Consider the following 24,189-nt stretch of genomic DNA (forward strand, 5'->3'; position numbering starts at 1 on the left):
CTCCCTGCTTGTTAAAAGAATCAACACAGATCTAATGATCATCTCCTAAACGCTGGAGTCTTTGGTTCAAGACTTCATGCTGCAATAATGTTTAAAAAAATCCCACAGGAAAGCAATGACAAACATTCTAATTTATAGCCTTATTAAGGCTTTAACTCAAATAAATCAAGAATTATAAGACTGTGACTGCTCTGATTTTGTGTGCTGCATTATCATTTTGAGGCACGTGACCCAAGTGCTCATTTTCATGTAAATACTTTTCTGGTGACAGGAGTCACGTAAAGTAGCATATAAAGAGAAACAGCCACAAATAATGCAGGAAAGAGCATTCTGCTCTTTTATTTTGATATATTTTTGGCTGGACTAAATTTTTTGAGTTCATACTATTGTAGCTCTACTGGCTACCAAAAAACAAGCCTGGGATAATGACTTTTGAATCAATAGCAAACGAGAATATTAGAACAAGAAAATTAAGAGCTGAAATGCCAGTTCTCACCATGGAAAGAATCAATTCAGTTCTGAGTAGTCCATCAATGGATTCACCTTTTCGTTTTTTTTCTGTGGAGTAGCAACTCAGTCCTCAGTGTCTGGGAGCTGAAAATGCAGTTTGAAAAATCAAGCAATATATTTTCCACGCATCTGTTTACAAAATAAAAAAAATACTTTAAAAATACATGTTTTCAACATCAAGAAAATTACTTATTTAATAATTGGCGAGGGGAATGAATGGCTTCTGGACTACAACAGAAAAGTGTCACAGTCATCTTTTCAAATTCTACAGCATGGTTGTCATGATTATATGTGGAAATAAATGTTTGTATTGATTGCATGGTTAATTTTGCTGAAGTCCTCAGTTAATACATTATAGAAACAAGTCAGCATGCACACACAAAAGATTAAAACTGTCACCTTCGGTTTAAGTGTCATCATATGGTTTCTTTTCAATCACCTGTGCATTCATCAGTTTTTGCTGCAACATGAGAGACACATTTTCATATGGTTTGGTCAGTTTGAAATGCATTAAAAACAAAGAATTGAGGATTATACCTTGTTACATACACAGCATAGCTTAATGAAAGGTAGAATTTATTAGGTAAATCAGAAGATGTTAAAATCAGAAGCTATGCTTTTTCAGGGAAAAGTTCCATTTGTCTTCAACTGGAAATTTCCATGTCAAACAAGATAGAAATCAGATCTTGGGGCTCAGCTTTGCTTTTATGTGGCTGATCCTTATGCTTCTTATTTTGATTAACACTGAAATTAGAGCACAACTCCCACCTACACAGAGTATGCTGGGCACACAGCAAACATAGGGTACATGGGGGTCACATAGTGACCTCCCCACTAACCAAACCTGGGAAGCTCTTCTGGGCTGCAGGGACACTCAGCATCCCTCAGAATTAATTTTTCATGAGAAAGGTAATGAAAAGCAGGAATAGGTTGCCCACAGAGGTGGTGGGCGCCCCATCGTTGGAAACATTCAGTCAGGCTTGACAGAGCTGTGAACAACCAGATCTAGTGGAAGATGTTCATGCTTATTGCAAGGGTGTTGACTCTGTGACCTTGAAGGGTCCCTTCCAACCCTGCCATTCTGTGACATATGATGGTACAAGTCCCCAGTCCTGCAGCTGGCACTGGTTGCAGCAGCACCCTTCTGCTCAGAGAGGATAAGGAAAGGCAGCTGGTGAAGGGTTTCTGCTGAAGAACGGCTGGGGCCAGGGCAGCCACGACGGGGCAGGGCCTGGGAGGCACATTTTGCCCTCCAGGCCATGAGCTCAGCTGAGGACGGGCCAGTTGCTCACAGCTGCTCCTGTGCCAGCAGCACCCCGGCTCCAGCTCTGCCTGTGCTGGGAGTGCTGTGCAGGCCAGAGGGGCTGGGGCTGGAGCACAGTGACAGTGGCCAAAGCTGAGGGGCCATCCACAGCCCTCTTTCCCTACACTGACCCCCCCGTGCCGTCACAGATCAGAGAGACACAGAAACACAGAATTGTTAAGTTTAGAAGGGATCTCTGGAGAGCATCTAACCAACACCTGTCAAGGTAGGGTAACCTGGAGCAGGAACACAGGAAAAGCATCCAGGTGGGTTTTGAATGTCTCCAGGCTCCACAACCTCCCCAGGCAACCAGTTCCAGTGCTCTGGAATATGAAGTAGTTTTTCCTGATGTTGAGGTAGACATTTTTGAATTTTGGTTTATGGCAATTGCTCCTTGTCCAGTTGCTGGGCGCCACTGAAAAGCATCTGGCACCACCCTCTTGACACCTGTTTTTGAAATATTTCTATGCAGTGATGACACTCCCTCTCAGACTTCTCTTCTCCAGATTAAACAGGCCAAGCTCCCGCAGTCTCTCCTCATAAGAGAGATGCTCCAGATCCGTCATCATTCATCATCTTTGTTGTGTCCCTTGGACCCTCTCCAGTAGTTTTTCTTGCACTGATGTGCCCAGAATGGACTCAGCACTCCAGACGTGGCCTCAGCAGGGCCGAGCAGAGGGGTAAAATCACCTGCTGGCCACACGCTTTCCGATGCACCCCAGGACACCACTGACCCTCCTGACCGCAATCACACACTTGCCGGCTCATGATCAACTTATCACCCACCGAGGCTCCCACGCCCCCCGCACTCGCCCGGCCGCGGCGGCGGCGGTGCCGGAGCGGCCGCAGGGGGCGGGTCGCAGCGGCAGGAGAGGCGCCGCCTCCCCGCCCGCCCGGCACTGCGGGCCCGAGTGCGAGGAGGAGCAGCGGCGGCGCGGTGCTCCTGGCGGGCGGGCGGAGGTGAGCGGCGCCGGGGCCGGGGCGGGACGGGCCCCATCCCTGCCAGGCGCTCCTCGGCGCAGCCGCCGGCTGCGGGGCTCTCCCTGCTGCCCATCGCAGCAGCTGCGCCGCGGCTGTCCCGGTCTCCGGGCGGGCTCTGGCGGTGCCGGCGCCCCACGGAGCGGTGCGGCCCGGCCTCGGGCAGCCGCAGGGGCGCTCCGGTACCTGGCGGGGCCGGCGAGCCCCCGCCCCGCGGCGGGCGGGCTTGACAGCGCTCTCCCGGCTGTGCCTGGCGGGCGGTGGGGCCGCCGCTCCTGTCACGGGCGGTGTTGTCGTTGCAGCTGGAGATGCCGGCCCGGACCAGGGCCCCGCCGAGCTGCTCCGGGCTCGATCTCCGCACCGCGCTGCCGCCCGCCAGCCCGCCCAGGGGGCACCGGCCCGCTCCCGGCCTCCCGCCAGCCCCGCGCCTCAGCCCGCGCCCTGTAAGTGCCCACCCGAGCCGGGGGTCACAGATACAGTGGCCCGGCTTGCGTTGGTTCGGTTTTTTCCTCCCGTAGTTACTTCTCCAGAACCATTTTTTCACGTGTGTCACCATCTGGCTTACGTAGCTCTGTGATGTTCTCTTAGCTAATTTAAGAGCATATCAAATATGCTCTTAAATTATGCTCTTAAGCATAGATTTTTATTATTTTTTCTACAACTCTGAAATGAGTTAGTTCGTAAAAGGAGGTTGGTTCTGTTGAAATCTTTTCCTGAACAACCCACCTCAGCTGCTTCTTATCATCTGCTTCCCATTTATTTACTAGTTGATTGCACAATAACTTGATGAAAAATCTGTCCAGGGGCTGAAGTTAGGCTAACAAGTCTTCCCTTCTTTAAGCAGTATGTGGTAGTCTGCATGTCTTGTCATCTCTTCAACTCTGAAGATGTCACTTCGGTCAGCATTTTAAGCATCAAGGGCTGATTTCATAAGTGTCTGCTGACTTGAAAATCTTTATCTTATCTTTAACTTTATCCTTTACTTACCTTTAACTTACCTTTTCTACTTTGACATCACTATCTGTCTCCCTGTAGAAGGAATTTGTTTAAATACCTATTCACAGTTAACTTTTCTGCTGAGGGCTGAAATAAAGAAGACATTTAACAATAGTATGAGTTATAACTCGCTCCTTTTCTTCTGAAGTTATAACCCTTGCATTCTGTCTTTTGTCTTTTTATTGAATTTATGGAACTTTTGCTTGTTGCCATTTATCTTCTTCACTAGTTACAAACTCACTTCTGTACCATCCCTGTTCTGATTTTATCCCTACATGATGGCACTGTTTCTTTGTCTTTTTATAGTGCTCCTTAGCCATGCACATAGCATTTTATTTTTTTAATCTTGTGTGATTTTTCAGGTCAGGAAAGCTCTCCTGTTGCAGTTATATGCTCCTGCCTCTGAATTGCAGTTGTGCATATGGTCCCTTTCAGTAACTGCTAGCACCCTGCTCTTGTACATATCTTAGATTACTTGTCTAAAAGTCATGTCAGCTGTTCCCTGAGGGTTTTTTATGAAGTTTGTTTGTTTGATTCTGTTACTCGTGCTGTATTTTCCTTAGAACAGGCAGTGAGAAACTTTGGCCAGCAGGCCAGATTCAGCTCACCAGAGCAATTCATCATGTCCAAGTCCTGTGTGCCCACTCTCCCCAGGATCCTTTGGACTAAAACTGAAAGTAGGCTGCAGCATGGTTAAATGGTACTGGTAGCCCATTTCCTTATGGTGTCCCTTTCAATCTCAAAGTTTTGCAGCACATTCTGGTTACATGGTATGAACTGAAATGGGCTGCTGTAATCACATAGTGAAAACATACATGTTGTGTCATATCCAGTTACATCTCTTATCTCATTATGTAGTCTCATGTTCCTGGCTGCAAACCCATCCTGACACTGGTAGTTTGGTCATGTGTTAAATATGTTTCAGGTCACGTGGTAAGGAAAAAGGCAATGCTTTTTTGAGTTCATGCATAAAAATCTTTGTGTTCTGCCTCTGCCAGAAGGATTCACTGTTAGAATATTTTCTTTGAATACTAACTTTGTGGTCACTTTCACATATTGCTTTCTGTCTTGAACTTCTGAGTCCAGTTTTGGTGAGTTTGTACCTTCTAGTCAAAGCTGAAATGAAAAGTGCCCATTCTTTTAGTAGCTTCCTCTAATTTCTAAAACACAAATCTGCTTTTAATTGTGGGAGGTTGTTCACCACACATGCTGTATTACTGCCAATGGCTGGTTAATGTCCCTCACTGATGATCAATTACCATCATATCAGCTCTTGGATGGTAGCTCAGGAAAAGGTTCTGTGTGGTCTGCTGTTGATTGTTCCCAAGACAGCAACCTTGTGGTTTCTTTTTGCTCCTTCTTAGCCTGCCTCTCCTCATCGCTTCCTTAATTTTCAGACTTTATTCCTGTTCTACAATTATATTGGCTTTGCCTGGCAAGACTTTGGTAGCAGGATGGGGAGGAGTGCTGTAGGGATGGTTTCTGTGAGAAGGTGCAGGAATCTTTCCTTGTGTCTAATGGGGCAAGTGTCAGCTGGGTGTGGGATGGACCATGGCTCACCAGGGCCCAGCCCATCAGCTATGGCTGTTACCTCTCAGATAACATAGGTAAGAAGGGGGAAAAAAGCAATTGCAGCTGCAGAACAGAGGATGAGAACATGAGGCCGTGACCCCATGAGATGGAGTAGAGCAGGCTCCTGGCATAGACCTGTGGAGAGAGGAGCCCACACTGGAGCAGGTTTCCTGGCAGGAAACCAGTGTAGGTCCCATGGGGACCCACACTGCAGCACTGTTCCTGAAGGATTGCACTCTGTGGAAGGGACCCTCACTGGAGGAGTTTGTGAAGAACTGTAGCCTGTGGGAAGGACTCACACTGGAGAAGTATGTAGAGGACTCTCCTTTGGGAGGAACCTCATGCTGGTGCAGAAGAAGGACTTCTCTCCCTGAGGAGGAAGCAGCAGCAGAAACAGCATGTGATGAACTGACTGTAATGTCCACTCCCTGTCTCCCTGTGCTGCAGAGGGGAGGAGTCAGGGAATTGGGAATAAAGTTAGGCCCAGGAAGAAGCTTACTGGGGTGAGGGGAAGGTGTTTCTTTAGGATTTGTTTTACTTGTCATTATCCTATTCTGACTTGATTGGTAATAAAGTCAGTTAATTTCCTCAAGTAGAGTCTGGTTTGCCTCTGGTGGAAATTGGTGAGTGATCTCTCCCTGTCCTTATCTCAACTGATGAGCCTTTAGTGGTATTTTCTCTCCTCAGCCCAGCTGAGGAGTGATAGAGCAGCACCTTTTTGAACACCTGGCCTCCAGCCAGGGTCAATCCCCGCCAGCGATCCAGAACCACCTAGGTCGTAACTGTGGTTTCTTGTGAAGACTTCCCTCTTGAGGGTTGTTTTATTGGTTTTTTAATGTCTTTGTTAGAGCTTTATAGCAGTTCTGTGAGGAAGGATAGAGCAGTATTTATTTTATTTTTCTGTGAGCCTTAGCTTCTGTTCTTCAAAAACATCCCTTTCTACACTGAATTTGAGTTCTAAAATTATCTTCCCTTTTATTATTGGGTGAAATCTGTCTCTTCCTGCCATTAGCTTTTTATGGAAGACTGTCCCGTGTGTTTGTGTCCAGGATTTAATCTTGCCTGGATAGAAAATTGTGTTAAGCATATTTGTGACTCATGGCCTTGAATCCTTTACCCTTGCATCCACAGTTAATCCTTATACATCCATGGCCAGACCAAGCAGTCTGACCTAGAATTGTCATTAGTGATCTCACAACTATGTCTTGATGAATTTCTTTTTTGTTTCTGCCATTGGATCCACGTGTGCAGCCCATTTTCCAAGCTGACAGGTGAGTGTGTCAGATGAATGTTTGTCATGCTGTCAAGACATTTGCATCTTTGAGACTTTTACATCTCCTCCTCCATGGCCAGGAGAGGATATCACAATAATAACCTGCATAAACTTTTAATGGAATTCAGCTTCCATGTACTCACTGATCTCATGCTGATCACCGGCTAGTGCTCTCTACATTCTACTGTTTTCCAATTTTCTTTACATGTTTCTATTCATTATTCTATTGACCATTAGTTTCAGGAGTATAAATTTATATTGTGAGCCAGTATTCCAGGGCGGTGGAAGATAAGAAATAGAAGATGAAAAAACTGTTGTTTACTTAAGTAACTGTATTATTGAAGTGCTGAAGTACTTTATGTTTCTTGTTTTTCCTTCTATTGCTGACATACTGCAAGATAAAATTGATTAGCAAATACTTGATTAAGGAGAAAATGTAGTATGAAACTTAGAACCAAAGATTTTGCTTCCAGAATTGTTAATGGATTTAGAGGTCTCATAAAATTGTATGATGATCATTTTTTCTTCTTTTGTTTTTTCTTTTTTCTTTTCTTCTCTTATTTTTTTTTTTTTTAACCCTACAGAAATCATTGTAGGTTTGGTGTCTTGGAAGTATGGAATCAATCTCTATGATGGGGAGTCCCAAGAACCTCAATGAAACTTTTCTACCAAATGCTGCCAATGGCATCAAAGATGTCAGTAAGGTCACGATAGGCATCATTGGAAGTGGAGACTTCGCTAAGTCTTTGACAATCAGACTTATCAGATGTGGGTACCACGTGGTCGTAGGGAGCAGAAACCCTAAACACGCTGCTGACTTCTTTCCCCATGTGGTTGATGTTACTCACCATGAAGATGCAGTAGCTAAAACAAACATAATTTTTGTAGCCATACACAGAGAACATTACATCTCTTTGTGGGATCTCAAACATTTACTTGCTGGTAAAATTCTGATTGATGTCAGCAATAATACAAGAGTAGACCAATATCCAGACTCCAATGCAGAGTATTTGGCATCACTTTTTCCTGATTCCCTAATTGTCAAAGGATTCAATGTCATTTCAGCATGGTCACTACAGTTAGGACCAAAGGATGCCAGCAGACAGGTAAATGTTTTTATTTGTATTAATTTAATTATTTGTAAGGTGAAAATGACAGGAACTGAATGTAACAACCAGAACTCATGAGATTTACGTTCCCTGACTTAACATGCCTAAAATGTTGGACCTTCAACTTACATTTTAGTAGCCAATAAAACCTTTAGAGTTTAGTTCATCCCACTGTAAGACAAATAAAGTAAATGGTCCATTTTTTTTCCCCTGTGTTGCCTGTTGTCTTTAAAGACTGCAGAGGAAATGTGGATACTAGTTTAAACAACTGACCTTTTGGTGACTACAGACAGAGGAGAAGAGTTGAGTCTTAATGTTTTCCATAGGAAATACGTTCATGTGTTTCCTGGTGCTTTATACAAGGGATGAGACAGTCTTTTCCAGTGCATTTTAGTGTCAGCGTTGGGGTGAACTATTGAAAAAGATGCACAGAAATCTCAGGTCCCAGTCCCAGAGGTTGAGAATCAGCTGTTCTAAAATGCTTGCATTCAATGTAGCAGCAAAGTGATTGAAAGAAATAATCTAGCTTTTAGAGTGCCCCAAAATCATAAATATGAGGGAACAGAAGGGGGCACATATGTTTCTAAGTGATCATTCATTTGATCCAGGGCTGCTTGGGAACATCATGTTCAAATTCCTTCCCAGTATGATTTCGGTATGTTCTGAAATCAATCCTGCATATAGAAAATGTCCCTCTATGTTTTTCATGTTTTGCTGAAGTGATGCAAAGGATTTAAGCCTGTGCAGGCATCCAGTCCTTCACAGCTTTATGAAATCTCAGAAATACATAAGAAATAACTGATACAACATGACTGCTGGAGACTAAATTCAGTTTTCTGGCACTTCAGGTAGATTTAAATGGAATGCAATTGATATGGAATTAGCATAATCTAAAAAATAACTTCACCATACTTCTTTTATCCCCTTTCAGAATAGCACAACACTAATTCACCTCAGTCAAAACAGATCATATTTGCTTCAATGCAGATGATCAGCAAATAGTGTTGAGTAAACTATAGCCCATTGTAAATTTTAATGGAACCTTGAAGTACTTTGTAGCAATACGCTTATTTAATTGTGTAATAAGTGCCTTTAGAACAAGTTCTTATTTGGCTGCTAGTTTTTGTCTTTTCTGTTAAATACTCAAATCTGAAATATGGAAATTTGGGTTGTGAAATAAGGCTAAAATTGTGGAGAGATTACACAGTTCGCAGCTTCTCAGTCTGTGTATACTATAGTTGTTTAAGGGTCATTGTTCAAGATTCCTGTATTTTTGAGAGATTTTGAATTTTCTCACATGCTTTTAGCTGTAGCTTCAAGTTAGTCCAGTCCTGCAGACATTTCAGTATGACAGGTTTTAGTGTACAGATTACCAAGACATTCCCCATTATTAAGTCCAAGAAAAAGCCAATTTTGTTTTGATTTCTCTGTTGCTAAATCAATGTGCATCTCTGCACTTTGGCTAGATTTTTATGTGATTTTATTGTCATGTTGGCCATATAAGCTGGGATAAAGTGTACAGTTTTAGCAGTTGTGTTGTAGTTTTGATTTTGAAGCCCTTAAGGCTTTTGGTGGGTTTTGCTGGTTTTTGTTTACCTTTGAGTCTTTTTCTCTGAATACAGACAATTCCCTTGACTCTCCCAACAGGTCTATATATGCAGTAACAATGTTCAGGCTCGCCATCAAGTTATTGAGCTTGCCCGTCAGCTCAGTTTCATTCCTATTGATCTGGGGGCATTGTCATCTTCAAGGGAGATTGAAAACCTGCCTCTGCGACTCTTCACCCTGTGGAAGGGGCCTGTACTGATTGCCATTAGCCTGGCAACATTTTTTTTCATCTATTCTTTTGTCAGAGATGTCATCCATCCGTACATGAGAAATCAGCAGAGCGACTTTTACAAGATTCCCATTGAGATTGTGAACAAGACCTTGCCAATTGTTGCTATCACTTTGCTTTCTCTAGTATATTTATCAGGACTTATTGCAGCTGCTTATCAGCTTTACTATGGCACTAAGTACCGGCGATTTCCTCCTTGGCTGGACAACTGGCTCCAGTGTCGAAAGCAGCTTGGACTGCTCAGTTTTTTCTTTGCAGCAGTGCACGTGGTGTACAGCCTCTGCTTGCCTATGAGGAGATCAGAGCGGTACTTGTTCCTCAACATGGCATATCAACAGGTAAGAGTCTTTAGTTCAATAAGCCAAAAACGCCTTGGCTGGGTGCTTATGGCTCCTGAATGCAATAATTGTGTTTTTCTTAATCTATTCTACTGCTTTTGCCACAAAAGTTATGGGTTATCTTATGCATAGGTGGTGCCAGATAAGGAGACTAAAATAAATATCTGTGCATTTTGCTCACCTTGTGGGTAAATCTGCAGTCAAGTTTGTAATTGGGAGAATCAAGGACATGTCCTACTGAAATTCCTGATAGCAATAAACACAACAAGAATGTAGGATAGACAGAATGTAGAATGTAGAAGAATGTAGAATAAGAGCAACAGCAGGAAGATTCTGAGGTATGTTCCTTTTTATGTATACTTAAGACATGGGGGGAAGTATGTGTATCATAAGTTCATTTGCAAATATGAAAAGTATAAGATTCTGTAATCGTGCTTAAAGATGCTTACTTCTATGTTCCAAAAAGGAAAAAAAGAAGATGCTGATATTTTGTAACATTTTGGACCAATGCTAAAAATACTTTATTCTTTTAAAATTCTGTGGACATCCTCTATTGCAGGCAATAGAAATTGACTCATAGTTTCCAGGAACAATTGATCTTGCATAACCCTGAAACATTCTCTGACAAATCTCTAGAAGAGGGTGTGATGCTGCTGTCTGTCAGTGAGACAGCTTATTGTAACCTTTAAAGTGGCAGAAAAGCAGCATTGCCAAAAAAACAGCATTGCCATTCACCACATAAAATTTGTAGGAAAGAGAAGTGATAGAAGAGAAAGGAAAACCAAATAAGGAAATAAAATCAAATGTAACAAATTAACAGGGAGTATCACAATCTCTGAAAGAGCTAGCATCAAAAACTGAACTTAAGAGAAAGGAAGGGCAAAACTGTAATAGGCAGCAAGAAACTGTAATTCACACTTAAAATTAGTAATTCTAGAGGATTCACTGGTACTTCTACTAAGAAATTATCTTAGTTTTAATGTTACTGTAAAACTTTCATTTGCTAATATTTCTGGTGCACCTTTTTCCAAGGCGCGTTATATTGCAATAGTTAACCTGGAAGTGGAAAAAAAAATAGAATATACAAGTGCCTTAGTTGTTAAGGTCCTGAATTGTTTCTTTTTTCTAGTAAACCTCTCCAGTGAGAACCATCTTGGAAAATCTGATGTCAGTAGTGAAAGAGAGAAGCAAGCTTGGACTCAGAATAGAAAAGCTGAAGGAAACTATACTAAGCTATTTCTAAATGTAACTTAAAAATCTAAAATCTAATTTCTAAACTAAAAAGAAATTTCAGGTTTATCCAATTTACGTTACAGAATTTAAGTTTGCAGAGTCTGAAGAACATAGTTCCTTTTCTACAGTGTATAAGAATGTGCAGAATTACCTGATTTTATAGCAGCATTGTTGTAAATGGTATATAACGTAACATTTTCTTTTAGCATCTTATCTAAATTTCCATGTTTAACATATTTTTAATCTAGCAAGAGCCAATACCATCAGTAAGGAAATAGTTGTTTTTCTCTGAGGCATGAGGAAACCTCTGAAATATTTGACCACATTTTATTGTCCTGTGACTGTGAACTTTAAGTCAGCAAAATAACTTCTGTTGGTATTTTTAATATTCTTTAGAATAAAGTTCATCCTTTCTGCTCTTTCATCAGGTTCATGCAAATGTTGAAAATTCTTGGAATGAGGAAGAAGTGTGGCGAATTGAAATGTATATCTCCTTTGGAATAATGAGTCTTGGATTGCTTTCTTTGCTGGCAGTAACTTCTATCCCTTCAGTAAACAGTGCCTTAAACTGGAGGGAGTTCAGTTTTATTCAGGTGTGTTACTTTTTTAATCAGGGGGTTTTGGTGTTAACAAGAATTCCTTGATCACAGTCATGATCAAAATCATAAACAAAAGCTCATTGCAATGTGACAAGAGCCTTTTTTCCCTCTGTCTCTGGTAATTCAATAAAAACAACGATTACTTAGCAAATATGTTACTATGAAGGCACTTTAAGCATTTCATGAGTGTAGAACAGGACTTTTTATTTTACACTTGATCTTAAATAACCAACATAGCTAAGACCAAATGATAACTAATCAATTGTTTCTCTGTTCTTAGAACTTGCTCAATTCAAATTAGATAAATTTGGACAAACCTGCTAAATGAAGTGATACTGATGAGATACTTGTATAGATAGCTGCACACAGCTATTAAAATTGAAGACTTAATTTGCCCTGCAAGATTTGTATTGCACAACCCTCTGACAGCCATTGTGCCATTGGTTAAGTTTTACTTCTCATCCACTGTGAGACTTGACACAGGTCTCAACTGCATTATTCCTATTAGCTGAAAATACCCACTAGTAAAATACGGAGCTTTGCTTTTTAAAATCAGAGGCTTTTCAAGGCCCTGGCACACCATCTGCTGCCTTCCTTCCTCAGGTAAATGCCTAGAATGTGCAAATGTAACCAGCATAAAGTACTGAGAAGCATGGGCTTTAATGAACAGCTCAATGCTTGCTCCTACACATAACTGCCAGTAGTTCTAGGTAGCAGTCAGGTATAAGAAATTTTACTAGGATTCAGTCGGGTGAAAATTCCTAAGTGTGCACAGTTTTAGGGTTTGTTATGTTTTGTTTTCTGACTTTGGCTTTAGTACTGTAGTCTTAGGTCAGTCTTTTCTGATTAACATTTTTTTAAGCTTAGCCTAATAATATTGTCTAATTCTGAGTCCTGTTCACTTCAGAATGTGGGCACTGACTTGTGCTTCATAATTTACAGGCGTTTTAAAGAGAGTGGTGGGAAACACTTCAAAGGCTGTAGTTGTTTGAGGTCTGTCTATAATGTCTTCTCTTTTCCTTCTGATGTCCATTACTGGAAAACTGCAGGTAGACCTACAAAAAGTTTGCTGAAAAGTTTTTCAAAGTGGAGTTACCCTGATAGAACTATTTATTCACGGTCATGGCTTTTGAGCCTTCAGAGAGACTAAATACTCAAGTGTATTGTTATAACATCTCTGCCATCTGGAGTTCTCTATGTGGGGACAATAGTACTGCTGTTGGGTGATATAAAACATTAGTGCAAAAGGGAAAAATATGTATTCACTTGTGAGTGATATGATGCCTTTATCCAGTAATAACTTCCAGCCACAAATACAGCACTTTTGTCTTACTTTTCTTTACTCATATTTTGAAATTTCAGGCTTGTGTGACTGAATCAAAACCCACACAATAATCACAATGATGTATTTACAACTGCATATTTACTGCAGTTATTTCCACTGTAAACTAAGTCAAAATAGTTCCAAATCTAAATAATTATCAACTTTAATGACCCATCTGTCAGTATTTTGAGGAACGTGTTTGGGAATAAGTTGTTTGTTCTGGATGTATGTTACAATTCATACTGTATTATGTGCAGAAGATAACTGGTATTGGTAATGAACTATGATCACTTGCAATTCTTAATCACAAAAGTATTGAACTACTAAAAATTTCCTTAAAGATCATGAGTATTTACTTTTTCATTAATTCTCAGGATGTAAGTTATTCTTCATTTAGTTACTTGTCAAACAAAATCTTCTTGCTTTCTTCAATCAGAAAACAGACTTTCAGTGATTGCTTACTAAAGTAAAAGGAGTCTGTATTTCTGTATGTTTCACTGTCCCTAGTATGCAAGGAGAACAGATAAAATATTATAATACTTAGTCTCTTTTAAGTTTTTCTTCTACTGAAGTTCAGTTCAGTGAAGGAAGATTAAACTTAAATTTCTCAATCTTTTCTATATCATGGGGATAAACAGTAGAACTTCTAACCTATCATCCCATTGCTGCTGTTATTTTCAGTTGGGTAAAGCAGATGGGAAAAGCTAGTCCTGAATCTCAGATGATTTGCCACAACAGATGCTGGACTTGTTTCACATCTGACAGATGAAGAATCAGTTGGTCAGCTCACTCAGTGTCCCAGCTCAGCACTTCCCACTGAGAACAACACATTCTTGTTTGCTTGTCTTAAAATGCATTTTCATCAAAATAAGGGTGTGGCCTCTTCTGAATAGTTTTACCACTAGAACATACTCTGTCTTGAGTCCTACTAGGAAAATCTGAGTTTATTAAAATGTACAGTATAGACTAGCCTTGTTCTAGTAGAACAAGCGCTAAACAGCATCTCCCCAACCTACAGCAGTTCAAAGAGTCTTCAAACACAGTGTTCCTAATACTCTAAAGAAACACCAGTTGTCAATATTTTTGCACAGAAGTAATTGCTGACTTTGATATCCCAAATTATTTTGGAGATGCCTCCACCTTACCTAGCCTGGTTTCAAACAGGTGCCAGCAGCTCCAGAAATTTCAGCCTGCTTCATGAAGGGAAAAGGACTTTGAGAGAACAAGTAGTGCAGGCTTCACTCATAGTATGCATATGAACAAAGTGAGATGTGAGAAGGTTTAATAGTGCAAAAGGAAATTACTGTGTCAGTCCTAGAAGGAGCTAAGAGACCAGCAGAAAAGAGGAATTGCTATAGTACAGAGTTGACTACTGTAAACCATGGTCTGATTACTTCATCCTGATTTGGAGAGAAACACTCATAACATCCAGATAGAGGGAACTACAGAATGAGAAAGTCATGAAGAGTTTTCTCAGTAGGAGTTCCTAGATGACTGAAACTTAAGTGTAAAACTTTGCAGTCACATTAATGTAACCCAGAGCTGAAGTTTACTGTGAAAAGCAGCAGGGAAGAAAGCTGGGGCTGATAAACTAATGCATTGGTTTTCTTAAATGCCACTTCAGTATTCTTTTTCTCATCTAAACATATTTGGATAAGGAGCAAAGGAAGACATGGGCAAGAAATACAAAAGAATTCATATTTTGTCAGAGCAGGCAGAATTAACAGCTTAAACCAATACACTATAAACAGAAAAAAAGACATTTATTGAAACCTGTCCTTGACTGTTCACATAAAATACAAGGAAATTGAGAGTGTTGTCTGCAAGCTATCCTGCACTGGTTCCTTCCGTCTAGTGAAGGAAAGTTAATCTGTAAATATATAATGTAAACATAAATGATTGCTACTTTTGTTTTCCAGTCTAAGATTTCAAGTCCAAACCCCATCATTTAAAGTGGCACTGGACAGAGCAGACTGGTTTTGAAAGCTGAGCTTCATAGTTTTTAGCAAAAAACAACACAAATCTGCCACTTGAGTGGTAGGAAGCTGACTTTTTTGTAGATATTCCTTTTCTCTGCTAGCCCAATCCTAAAGTTTTATGGTGGCAGTGTGAGTAGAATATTTCTCATGCATACACTTTGAGGAAAGGCTGCCCTGCCTTAGTTCTCCCACAAGAATAGGGTACTTTTCCCCCAGATTAAGGTAGACTGAAGCATGAGTATTTAGCAAGTTCATGGATAAGATTCCAGTCAGAAGTTACTACAAACAGTTTTTAAGTTTAGTAATAGCCTGTAACACAGAGAATCTGAAGTATATCTTGCATAAATGGCAAATTTAGAAACTATCTTTTGTGTATATAAATTGCTTGACCATTGTGAATGTAGAAATTCCTGAAGCAGATTTGCCCCACAGCACAGTTTTGTCTCTAAATATGTACATCTTGCTGGTAACATTTCAGGGCTTTTTCTCTTTCATCTTTCCTGCTCCATTAAGTTTTGTTGGTTCCTTTCTCAAACAATACCAGTTTGTCTAATTTATCAGTAGCCTTGGCTGGAAATCTCCCATATTGACTAAAAGCTGACTTTGATCAGGAAGGAAAAGAAACAAAACAGGGAGAACTTAGAGAAAAGCTAAAAGATTTGGGAGTCCATAGGAAATGTGTTAATCTATTACTCAGCTTTCAGGAAATACAGTATTATGGAAGAGAAGAAAACAAAGCAGCGAAAGATACTCTTCCACTTTTCGCGGCAGCCATCCTAAAGCCCAGGCAGAGAGTTGCCAGGAATTGCAACTGATTTTGCTGCTTACTGCACTGTTCAATGTAAATTTATTAGTGAAGAAACAGTATTTCTTCTTGCTGCTTTCCGAAGTCCTCTGCGCTTAAATGGATTATCATCTGGAGCCCAGTACTGGTAATTAAGGGCCCAGTTGAAGACCATAGCATTAGTATCTGACAGAAGCTATAGCAATCTCTTTGTTGTTTTTTTAGATGTGTGGTTGAAATTGTGTAGTACACACTAGCACATGCTCTACCAACAACTTCAGAGAAGCATATGGCAACTCTTCACAGGGCAAAAGAAAAAAGAACTTAATAAAAGTGCATCATAGGTTTTTCTTGTCCTTTTGTTGTTAGTTTAAAATATACTGGATGTACTTCTTAGTTTTCATTTTGACCATTAGATAGACATATATAGATGTCTCAAAACTACAGCTTGCAAATGGAATTAAAATAAGCACTAAAATAAAATAACTGGAAATGAATGTATAATATTTCCCTTCTGTTTCTTTTTCAAGAATTGTTATATTTCTCATCAGTAATCCTGATGAAGAAATGGGGGATATGATTCACTTGTGCCATTCTCCCTGCTGGCAGTAATATAACAATGAATTCAGGACAGTCATACCAACAAAAATCTGCAACAACATATTAAAACATCAGGTTTGATCGTATTGTTCACTGTCCAAATCTCTTCCCAGAAGTTTTGTTCAGATACCACATATGCCATTTTCATATCCTCAAGTGTTTGTCTAAATGTTCTGTTTACTATGGCATATTTTGGGAACAAATTATTTTTTTAAGAAAAAGTATGCACCATATCTAAAGATTAACAAAATGGCCCTGAAACCATTGGCAAAAAAAAATACATAAATATTGGAAAGTCAAAAAACAGGGTAGCAATCCCAGGAAATTAAAAGAAGTATTTTCCTTTTATACCATTATACCTGTGAATCCTTGCAAATAGTATTAGCTCAGACATTCTTCTTGCCTTAGAAGCTGCTTAATCTTGAAGTAAAAGGGATTACTTCTTTCACTACCTATTACAGACCCTTAGGCTGCATTTTTCTTTGCTTCTCTGCTTGCTGGAATTGGACCATACCTTGGTAGCCAGTCACCTTTCTTAATGCTCATTCCCTGTTTCAATGATTTTCTACAAATTTCAAATTTCAAAAATTTTCTACAAAATGACTAACAGCCAAGTTAGTCGTTACATCAGCTTTGGCCAGAAAGAGTTTTTCTTCATTTGATCCCCACCAGAAGTCAAAGCATAGTAGTCTTCTTTTGTCATGGTCTGGAAAAGTTAAATTGATGCATTGTCAAATCTGCAAAGCATTACAGCTACAGGATCCTTTCTTAAAAAGGTGGATTCATGGAACTGGTGAGTGACCCCTGTTATCACCACCTTTTGTGGCAAGCTCTAGATTTATGTGCTGAGAGGTCCTTCCTCTGCAGGCTGCTGTGGAAGCCCTCTCTTTCACCTTTTATCCAGCACTGCTGGTTATGGTAAACTGCAGCACTGCTTTGTGCTGGTATGCCCAAGCCCTGCAGTTCAGATATTCCCATTAACCAGTCAGCAACAACTGATGGAGAAGGTAAGGGACGGTTTATGCTAACATCAGACAAGTGGATGTAGGCCTTTGTGAGGCAGAAGTAAGCTGTGCATCTCAAAGTGATAAAAATATGCAAGTTTAGGCCCAAATCTCTTCCAACAGAATTACATTGTTCCATAACAAGGAACTATCCTCATAGTTAAGAAATAGGAAACTTAATTTCCAATCACAATGGATGTTGTTCTAGTAACTACTCAGGATTGTTGTTACTGGCATACCTATCCTGAAGTTGGCTTCCATTACTTAGAATTTGGGCAGACGTCATTTCAGCTTTGACTAAGGCCTGTAGATATTAGCAGAGATACTCTGTAAATCAGTGCTCAGTAGAGAGTGTAAATTTCAGAATGTTAATGTAGTAATGTGGCCCCTGTTGATGGAGTAAACAAGTTACCCTTTGTCTCCTTAAAAAGGAAAAAAGCCCAGAAGTTTCTCTCCTCAATTTGGTTAAAAGACACCTCATAGGACAACTTAAGCATAGCTAATTGGACAAAAAGTCCCGCCTAAGCAATTCCCTAGAAAAAGAAGAGAACAAAAGAGTTAATCGCTTTTGTGACCTGTTTTAGCAAGGACAAGAACCTCTTGCCCTGGCTCGGTTTTTCTCTGTAAAGAGCTTTTTTATTTTGCCTTTTATTAAAACTTTTAGTTTTCAACATTGTCATAGGAGCCATCCTGCTTCTTTTATGCCACCTGAGGTAGCTGAGCTATCAAGGGTATAATGCTTATCTCTGAGAGCTTATAAGACCTGGCTTGAAGAGAAAAAGCATTATGTTAACTTTAAACCATATATTGCTACCTTAATGTAGTGAATAGGTAAGAGATTTTAACTTGATGTTTAATAGAAATGTTAAAATAATCCATATCGTGTATTATAGCTGTCAGGTGAAGGACCAAGTGCTATTATATTTTTTTTTCCTGTTTTCTCTTTGTTTTCTCTTTCTTCACAGTCTACACTTGGATACATTGCTCTGCTTATAACTACTTTCCATGTACTGATTTATGGATGGAAGAGAGCTTTTGAAGAAGAGTATTACAGATTTTACACACCACCAAATTTTGTTCTTGCCCTTGTTCTGCCTTCCATTGTAATTCTAGGTAAGATCATCTTACTTTTGCCTTGTGTAAGTAGGAAACTGAGGAGAATTCGAAGAGGATGGGAGAAGAGCCATGTTTTAGAAGAAGTAAGTGGGTCTGTTCCACATCTCTCCCCAGAAAGGATAACTGTAATGTGATGATATTTGTTAACACTGTTGCACATGTTTGGGCTTTGTTTTCTTTGTCATAAACTGGTGTTTTTAACAGTTTAGTTAAATAGGAGTCTTTTTAAAGTCTCTTGCTTGACATATAGTACAAGCTCTTAACCAAACTATGAGATATTTATAACTAGAAGATGACTACATCTGATAAATACAAAAATATTTTTGTTTGGATTACAGAGGGCACATGATTATGAAATAAAAAATTTAATGTTCCTTTGCACAGTTATATCACAATAATATTTTATTAGAACCAGGCTTTAAGGATATTTTTTTGCCTTAAAGCATATGTGTCAGAGTGCTGCTTATTAATATGACATTTTCTGGGCAGTGTTTCTTCTATTAAAACCACATTTCTGGGTTAATGATTTCAGAATATAAAGTAAACTATTTAGGAAATAACCAGGGTTTGAAACAAATTAATTTGTAATGATTACAGAATGACAGAATGCTTTGAGTTGGAAGGGACTTTAAAGATCAGTAAGTTCCAATGCCCCTGTCATGGGCCTTGACAAATTTCACTAGACCAAGTTGCTCAAAGTCCCATCCAACCTGGCCTTGAACACTTTGAGGGATTGGGCAACCACAGCTTCTCTGGGCAATCTGTGCTAGTGCCTCAGTGCCCTCACAGTAAAGAACTTCCTCCTAATACCCAATCTAAACCAACTCTCATTTAGTTTATAGCCATTCCCCCTTCTCCTGTCACTACATGCCATTGCCCTTTCCAGCTCTCCTGTAGGCTCCCTTCAGGTACTGGAAAGCTGCAATTAGGTCACCCCTAAGCCATTCCCTCCAGGCTGCACAAACCCATTTCTCTCCACCTTTCCTCACAGGAGAGGCTCCCCACCCCTCTGATCATCTCAGTGGCTCTGCAGCAGGTCCATGTCCTTCCTGTGCTGGGACCCCAGAGCTGGGTGCCGTGTTCCAGGTGGGGTCTCTCTCACCAGAGCAGAGCAGAGGGACAAAACCTCCCTGCCCTGCTGCCCACGCTGCTTTTGGTGCAGCCCAGGACACGTTTGGCTTTCTAGGCTGAGTGCACATGGCCGGGTCATGTCCAGCCTCTCATCCACCAGCACCCCCAGGTCCTTCTGGGCAGGGCTGCTCTCAATCCCTTCATCCCCAGCCTGTGCTGATACTGGGGGTTACCCCAGCCCAAGTGCAGCATCTTGCACGTGGTCAATTGTATTGCACATGTACAGTATATTTATTTGTGTGTGGTTTTACACCATTCCATGATTTGAATATGCAAACCCAGTCTCAATTATGGTATGACTGTACAAGCAAAGGGTATTATTGCACTAAACCATCTTTTTTTTTCAAAGTATTAAGTAGGATTTTAGACCTTTGGCATCTGTTTATTTCCATACATCATATAATGAAGATTCAAAACAGTGCTATACATTTATAGAAAGATATGTGTGTAAACTAGTTTTTGATTTTTTAATAATTTTGAAATATGAGGAAATATTTTAAAACAAAAAGAAAAGCTGAGAATTCAGCAACAATAAAAATCCATTTTCACTGTGAAACTTCCAATATATTGGAAGCATCACAATACTCATGTTCTGTATGTGTCTACACTGGAGTTTCAGTTATTATATATGAATTTCCGAGAATGTGTCTTAAATTCTTAGTATCTTTTTGTGCAAATTCAATCTTCTATTTTTATATAAAGGTCTAACTTTTACAAGTGTCTCTGGGATATGCCTGAAGTTTTGAGAAACCAAATTATTATTCTTTTACTTAAAAATCGCTAAACCTTGACATGTGCATTTCCTGTTGGATTCTACATAATGTTCACAATTACTTATTACTACTGCTGTGTCAGTTGTAATTACTCTTCTCTAACAAAACAACCAAACACAACTCATACCTTCAGGCTGCTACTGCTTAATTAGCAAAACCTCTATTTCAGTGAATCAGATTGTGTATTTGGTCCTAATTTTCTTGTATTAAATTATATTTTTAATTTATATTTGCACTGTTTAAAACCTCTAATTATCTTAGCTGAACCTTCTCTTACTATTTATTGCTTTGTAAGAATTTGTCCTATCATGCATCAGAAATACACAGAATTAAGCTTGAATTTATCCTTAAACATCACTGGTCCTGTAAATCTCATTATTTCTGCTTGTAATAAAACAAACAGCTTCACAGACAAAGAAGATTCTAGAATCAAATTCTGCCCCAGTTATGCCAACCTAAGCCTAAATAATTCATGTTAGTTGTTCTTAATTTAATTTAAAATTCAAAATATCTACAAAAATTTTATTTTTATTCTAGTATCCAAATTCCCCAAACTTACACATCAAGCCTGTGTATATTCTGGGTTTGTTACAAAATGAGAGACAGTTGAATTTCCTTTCATTTTAAGCATGTTCAAATCTAGAGATGAAAAATAAAATACTTGCATGATGTTTTTTCAGCATTAAAGCATTTTTATATGTCTTTATACATGTTTTGTATTGAAAGGGAGGCCAATGGATTCTTGAAAATGGAGGTCTGTGAATACATTCTTTTTAAAAAAAACAACTATGTTATGTGGGTCAACAGATATTTGATACTTCATTTTCACAAATTTTCAATTTCAAGTAGTTGGAAAGGTCAGATTTATCCTCCTTTTTAACCCTTGCTGAGGAGTCAATTGGAAGAAAAATAATTAATTTTATTTTGCGATTTTTGGAAAAATAAATCATAACAGCTGTAATTGGTCAGGCTAAGGTCTTTGAGACTTGTCTTCAATAGCTGACAAGTGGTAGATGCTTCCAAAAACAAAGCAGATGTCCAGTGATTTTTTCCCAAATTCAACTTCTCAGCCTCTTGGAAATCAATAATTTTGGATTTGAGACAGGTGCTTCCTCTGGATTACTGTATTTACTAGCTACGTTCTCCAAAAATTTCCCAAATGTTTTAGAAATTTGAAACTTTCCTATTTTTTTAACAGAAAAATAAAGAAGGGAAAAAAGGTTCAATAAATCTATCAAATAAATAAATAAATGTTTGCATTCTTTCTTTTTTCCCAAAACCAAATAAGTTTGTTTCAGGGTATTTTTTTTTATTGTTCCTCCTCCAATATGCAGCTATTTTAGTGATACTGGTGGTGATATACAAGTACAACACTTTTTCATCAAACATTCTAGACATCAGCTGAAAACCCTGTTGTTGCTGGAGACAGACAGGAGCCTAAACTAGTAAAAATGAGATTTTCACATAAAAATGAAGAACAAGAAACAATTATGACTTCTAACTTAACTTTGTCTGTAATGGCATTCCAAAAGGTGTTTATTTCTTAAAAGGCTTGCAGAATTGCATGTCCTGGACTGTTTCCTATTTCATATTGCAGAGTGGAACCACACAAGGCTGAAGCATTGTGCTTCGTTCCTTTAAATAAAATTAACTTTTAAAATCTTGGAACATATCAAATCTTGGATTTTAATGGGATAAATACCACGCTGTGTTCTACCCCAGTCCTACACATGAAACCTAATTAAAATCACTAGAATGGGCTAGTATAACTGAGAGTAGAATTTCATACCTCTGAACAGATTTAGACAGAAAGTATTACTGTTGACAGTCTGACTACATTTGAAAATTAAACATGCTGCTGTTATTTTATGGTAATTTTACATTTCTGTAGAATATGTAATTAACATTCATGTTGCCTACAATTATTTAATTGTTTTGATGCAATAGTGATAATGTTGCAGAACTGTGATATTGTACTAACTGAAAGTTACTGTCAAAGTCCATAGATATTGTACTGTAATGCATCCACTGACAGTATATGCAGAAATGTATTGGCCCTTTTCCTATGCAAAAAGTTACTTCATCATTAAATTTCTTCAACAATTATTAAACTGCTAAATTTCAAACTGCCAAAGATGTCTGGAGAGAGTAATGATGAGTCATTCCTATTTTCAAATTGTGTGTAGAAAATTAAAAATGTGTTTTAATTTTATATGTTACTTGAAAGGTTGAAATATTGAAGTATTAATAAATAGACAATATTTTAGATCAACTATATGAAGGCATTTTGTGAAATATTTGTGCTACAAAAAGGACATACGGTTTCCTGTTAGGCCATGTATTTACTTCTAACTGGAATAGCATGTTGACTTGTTATTTAATTTTGTAGTGTTCTTTAAGGACCAATTCATTCTAACAAGACTCTGTTAAACCTGAAGGTAAATGACTCTCATGCACATGGCAAATTTTATATCCAGTATATGTTTCATCCAATGAGGGATCTTCATTCATGTGACCAAACATATTGATTTCTATAAACTCACCATAGCACATCTCATTGGAAAAATAACTGAGGCTAATTGTTTAGTTTAGATTGCCTAAATATAAACAACTAAATTCATTTAGACATCTTAGTTACTTAGAAGAATAAATACATATTTTGAGGAATAGCCTGCTATAAAATTATTTTTGTGTAGCTTTATATAAATTGCTTTACTGCCTAATGAAAATACATAATGAAATAAACCTAATTTCTCTTAATTATTGTACAGTTAAAAAAATAGTGCTTGATATGTGATACAGAATTGTACACACATTATAAAATGAAGACCTCTATGTGTTTACCAACAGGTTATTTGTTTTCCATGGATATTAAGGTGGTCTTTCTTAACACTGTCTAAAACAGAGTTCTATCATAGGTTCCATGTGTCTTTAATTTTATCTTAAAATTCTATTAACTGTTGCAACTATGTACAAGTTAATGAAGTGCACATGTTCTTGAATTATTTAGAGCTTTTTAGTTATTTAGAGATTAATTCTTTTGTAATTGTTTTGGAAGTTCTTTAGCTTGTGGTAATGGTTACTGTGAATTGTTGCCACATTTATTTTTTTGTTCCAACACGGCAAATTATGTGATGTGCCAAGAATAATTTTATTTAGCATTAATTGACTGTAAAATAGTGTGTTTCTGTGTTTAAGTCTGTACGGTATTAGCTGTCCAACTGGCATTAAAGGAAATAATTAATTAATGTAAGGCAATGAGTTCTCCAGTGGCAACAAATTTCATAAGTATGAATATAGTTAGGAAACAGCTTTCCTCTGAAGGCTAGATATATCAGGTGCATAAAAATTAGATAGATTGAATTTTTCAGTGTAATATTTTCACATATGCAGTGGTAATGAATGCATATGTATAGTTCCTTGCAGACAGTGCATCTCCCAATACACAAGGTTTTGATTTCTTGGCTATTCATCCTGTAGTATTTTCTATCAACATAATGAATAATGTTGCAGTACTGATGTTGTATCACCATATGATACTGCTTGAATTAATTAGATTACAGCCTTTAAAATAAATGACACATTTAACTGACTTGAATAATGACCTCTGTCATTATGTATTGTTTCTCATGCCTTGTTGGCAGTGTCTTACAGTAAGCATAATATGTCTCCCATGTGTAATATTCTCTTTGTAGTTGTGTTTATCAGACTGTTTGTGCTGTCTCTCTGA

At 38.7% G+C, this 24,189-nt stretch overlaps 1 protein-coding gene across 1 annotated transcript; it reads left to right on the forward strand.

Annotated features, from left to right (window-relative positions):
- Positions 1-3,132: 3,132 nt before the first annotated feature.
- Positions 3,133-19,617, forward strand: STEAP2 (STEAP2 metalloreductase). Its single transcript, XM_053945936.1, has 5 exons — positions 3,133-3,234; positions 7,217-7,738; positions 9,389-9,916; positions 11,578-11,742; positions 18,405-19,617. The coding sequence occupies exons 2-5, from the start codon at positions 7,247-7,249 to the stop codon at positions 18,687-18,689; spliced, it is 1,470 nt and encodes a 489-aa protein (XP_053801911.1). The 5' UTR covers positions 3,133-3,234; positions 7,217-7,246; the 3' UTR covers positions 18,690-19,617.
- The last annotated feature ends 4,572 nt before the right edge of the window (positions 19,618-24,189 follow it).

This window comes from Vidua chalybeata, chromosome 1, assembly GCF_026979565.1.
Source record: "Vidua chalybeata isolate OUT-0048 chromosome 1, bVidCha1 merged haplotype, whole genome shotgun sequence".
In the NCBI taxonomy this organism is placed as follows: domain Eukaryota; kingdom Metazoa; phylum Chordata; class Aves; order Passeriformes; family Viduidae; genus Vidua; species Vidua chalybeata.

Coding starts and splice junctions, on each gene's coding strand:
- STEAP2 (XM_053945936.1), top strand. CDS start 7,247: ATGGAATCAATCTCTATGATGGGGAGTCCCAAGAACCTCAATGAAACT. Junction 7,739..9,388: donor CAAAGGATGCCAGCAGACAG/GTAAATGTTTTT, acceptor CTCTCCCAACAG/GTCTATATATGCAGTAACAA. Junction 11,743..18,404: donor GGGAGTTCAGTTTTATTCAG/GTGTGTTACTTT, acceptor CTTTCTTCACAG/TCTACACTTGGATACATTGC.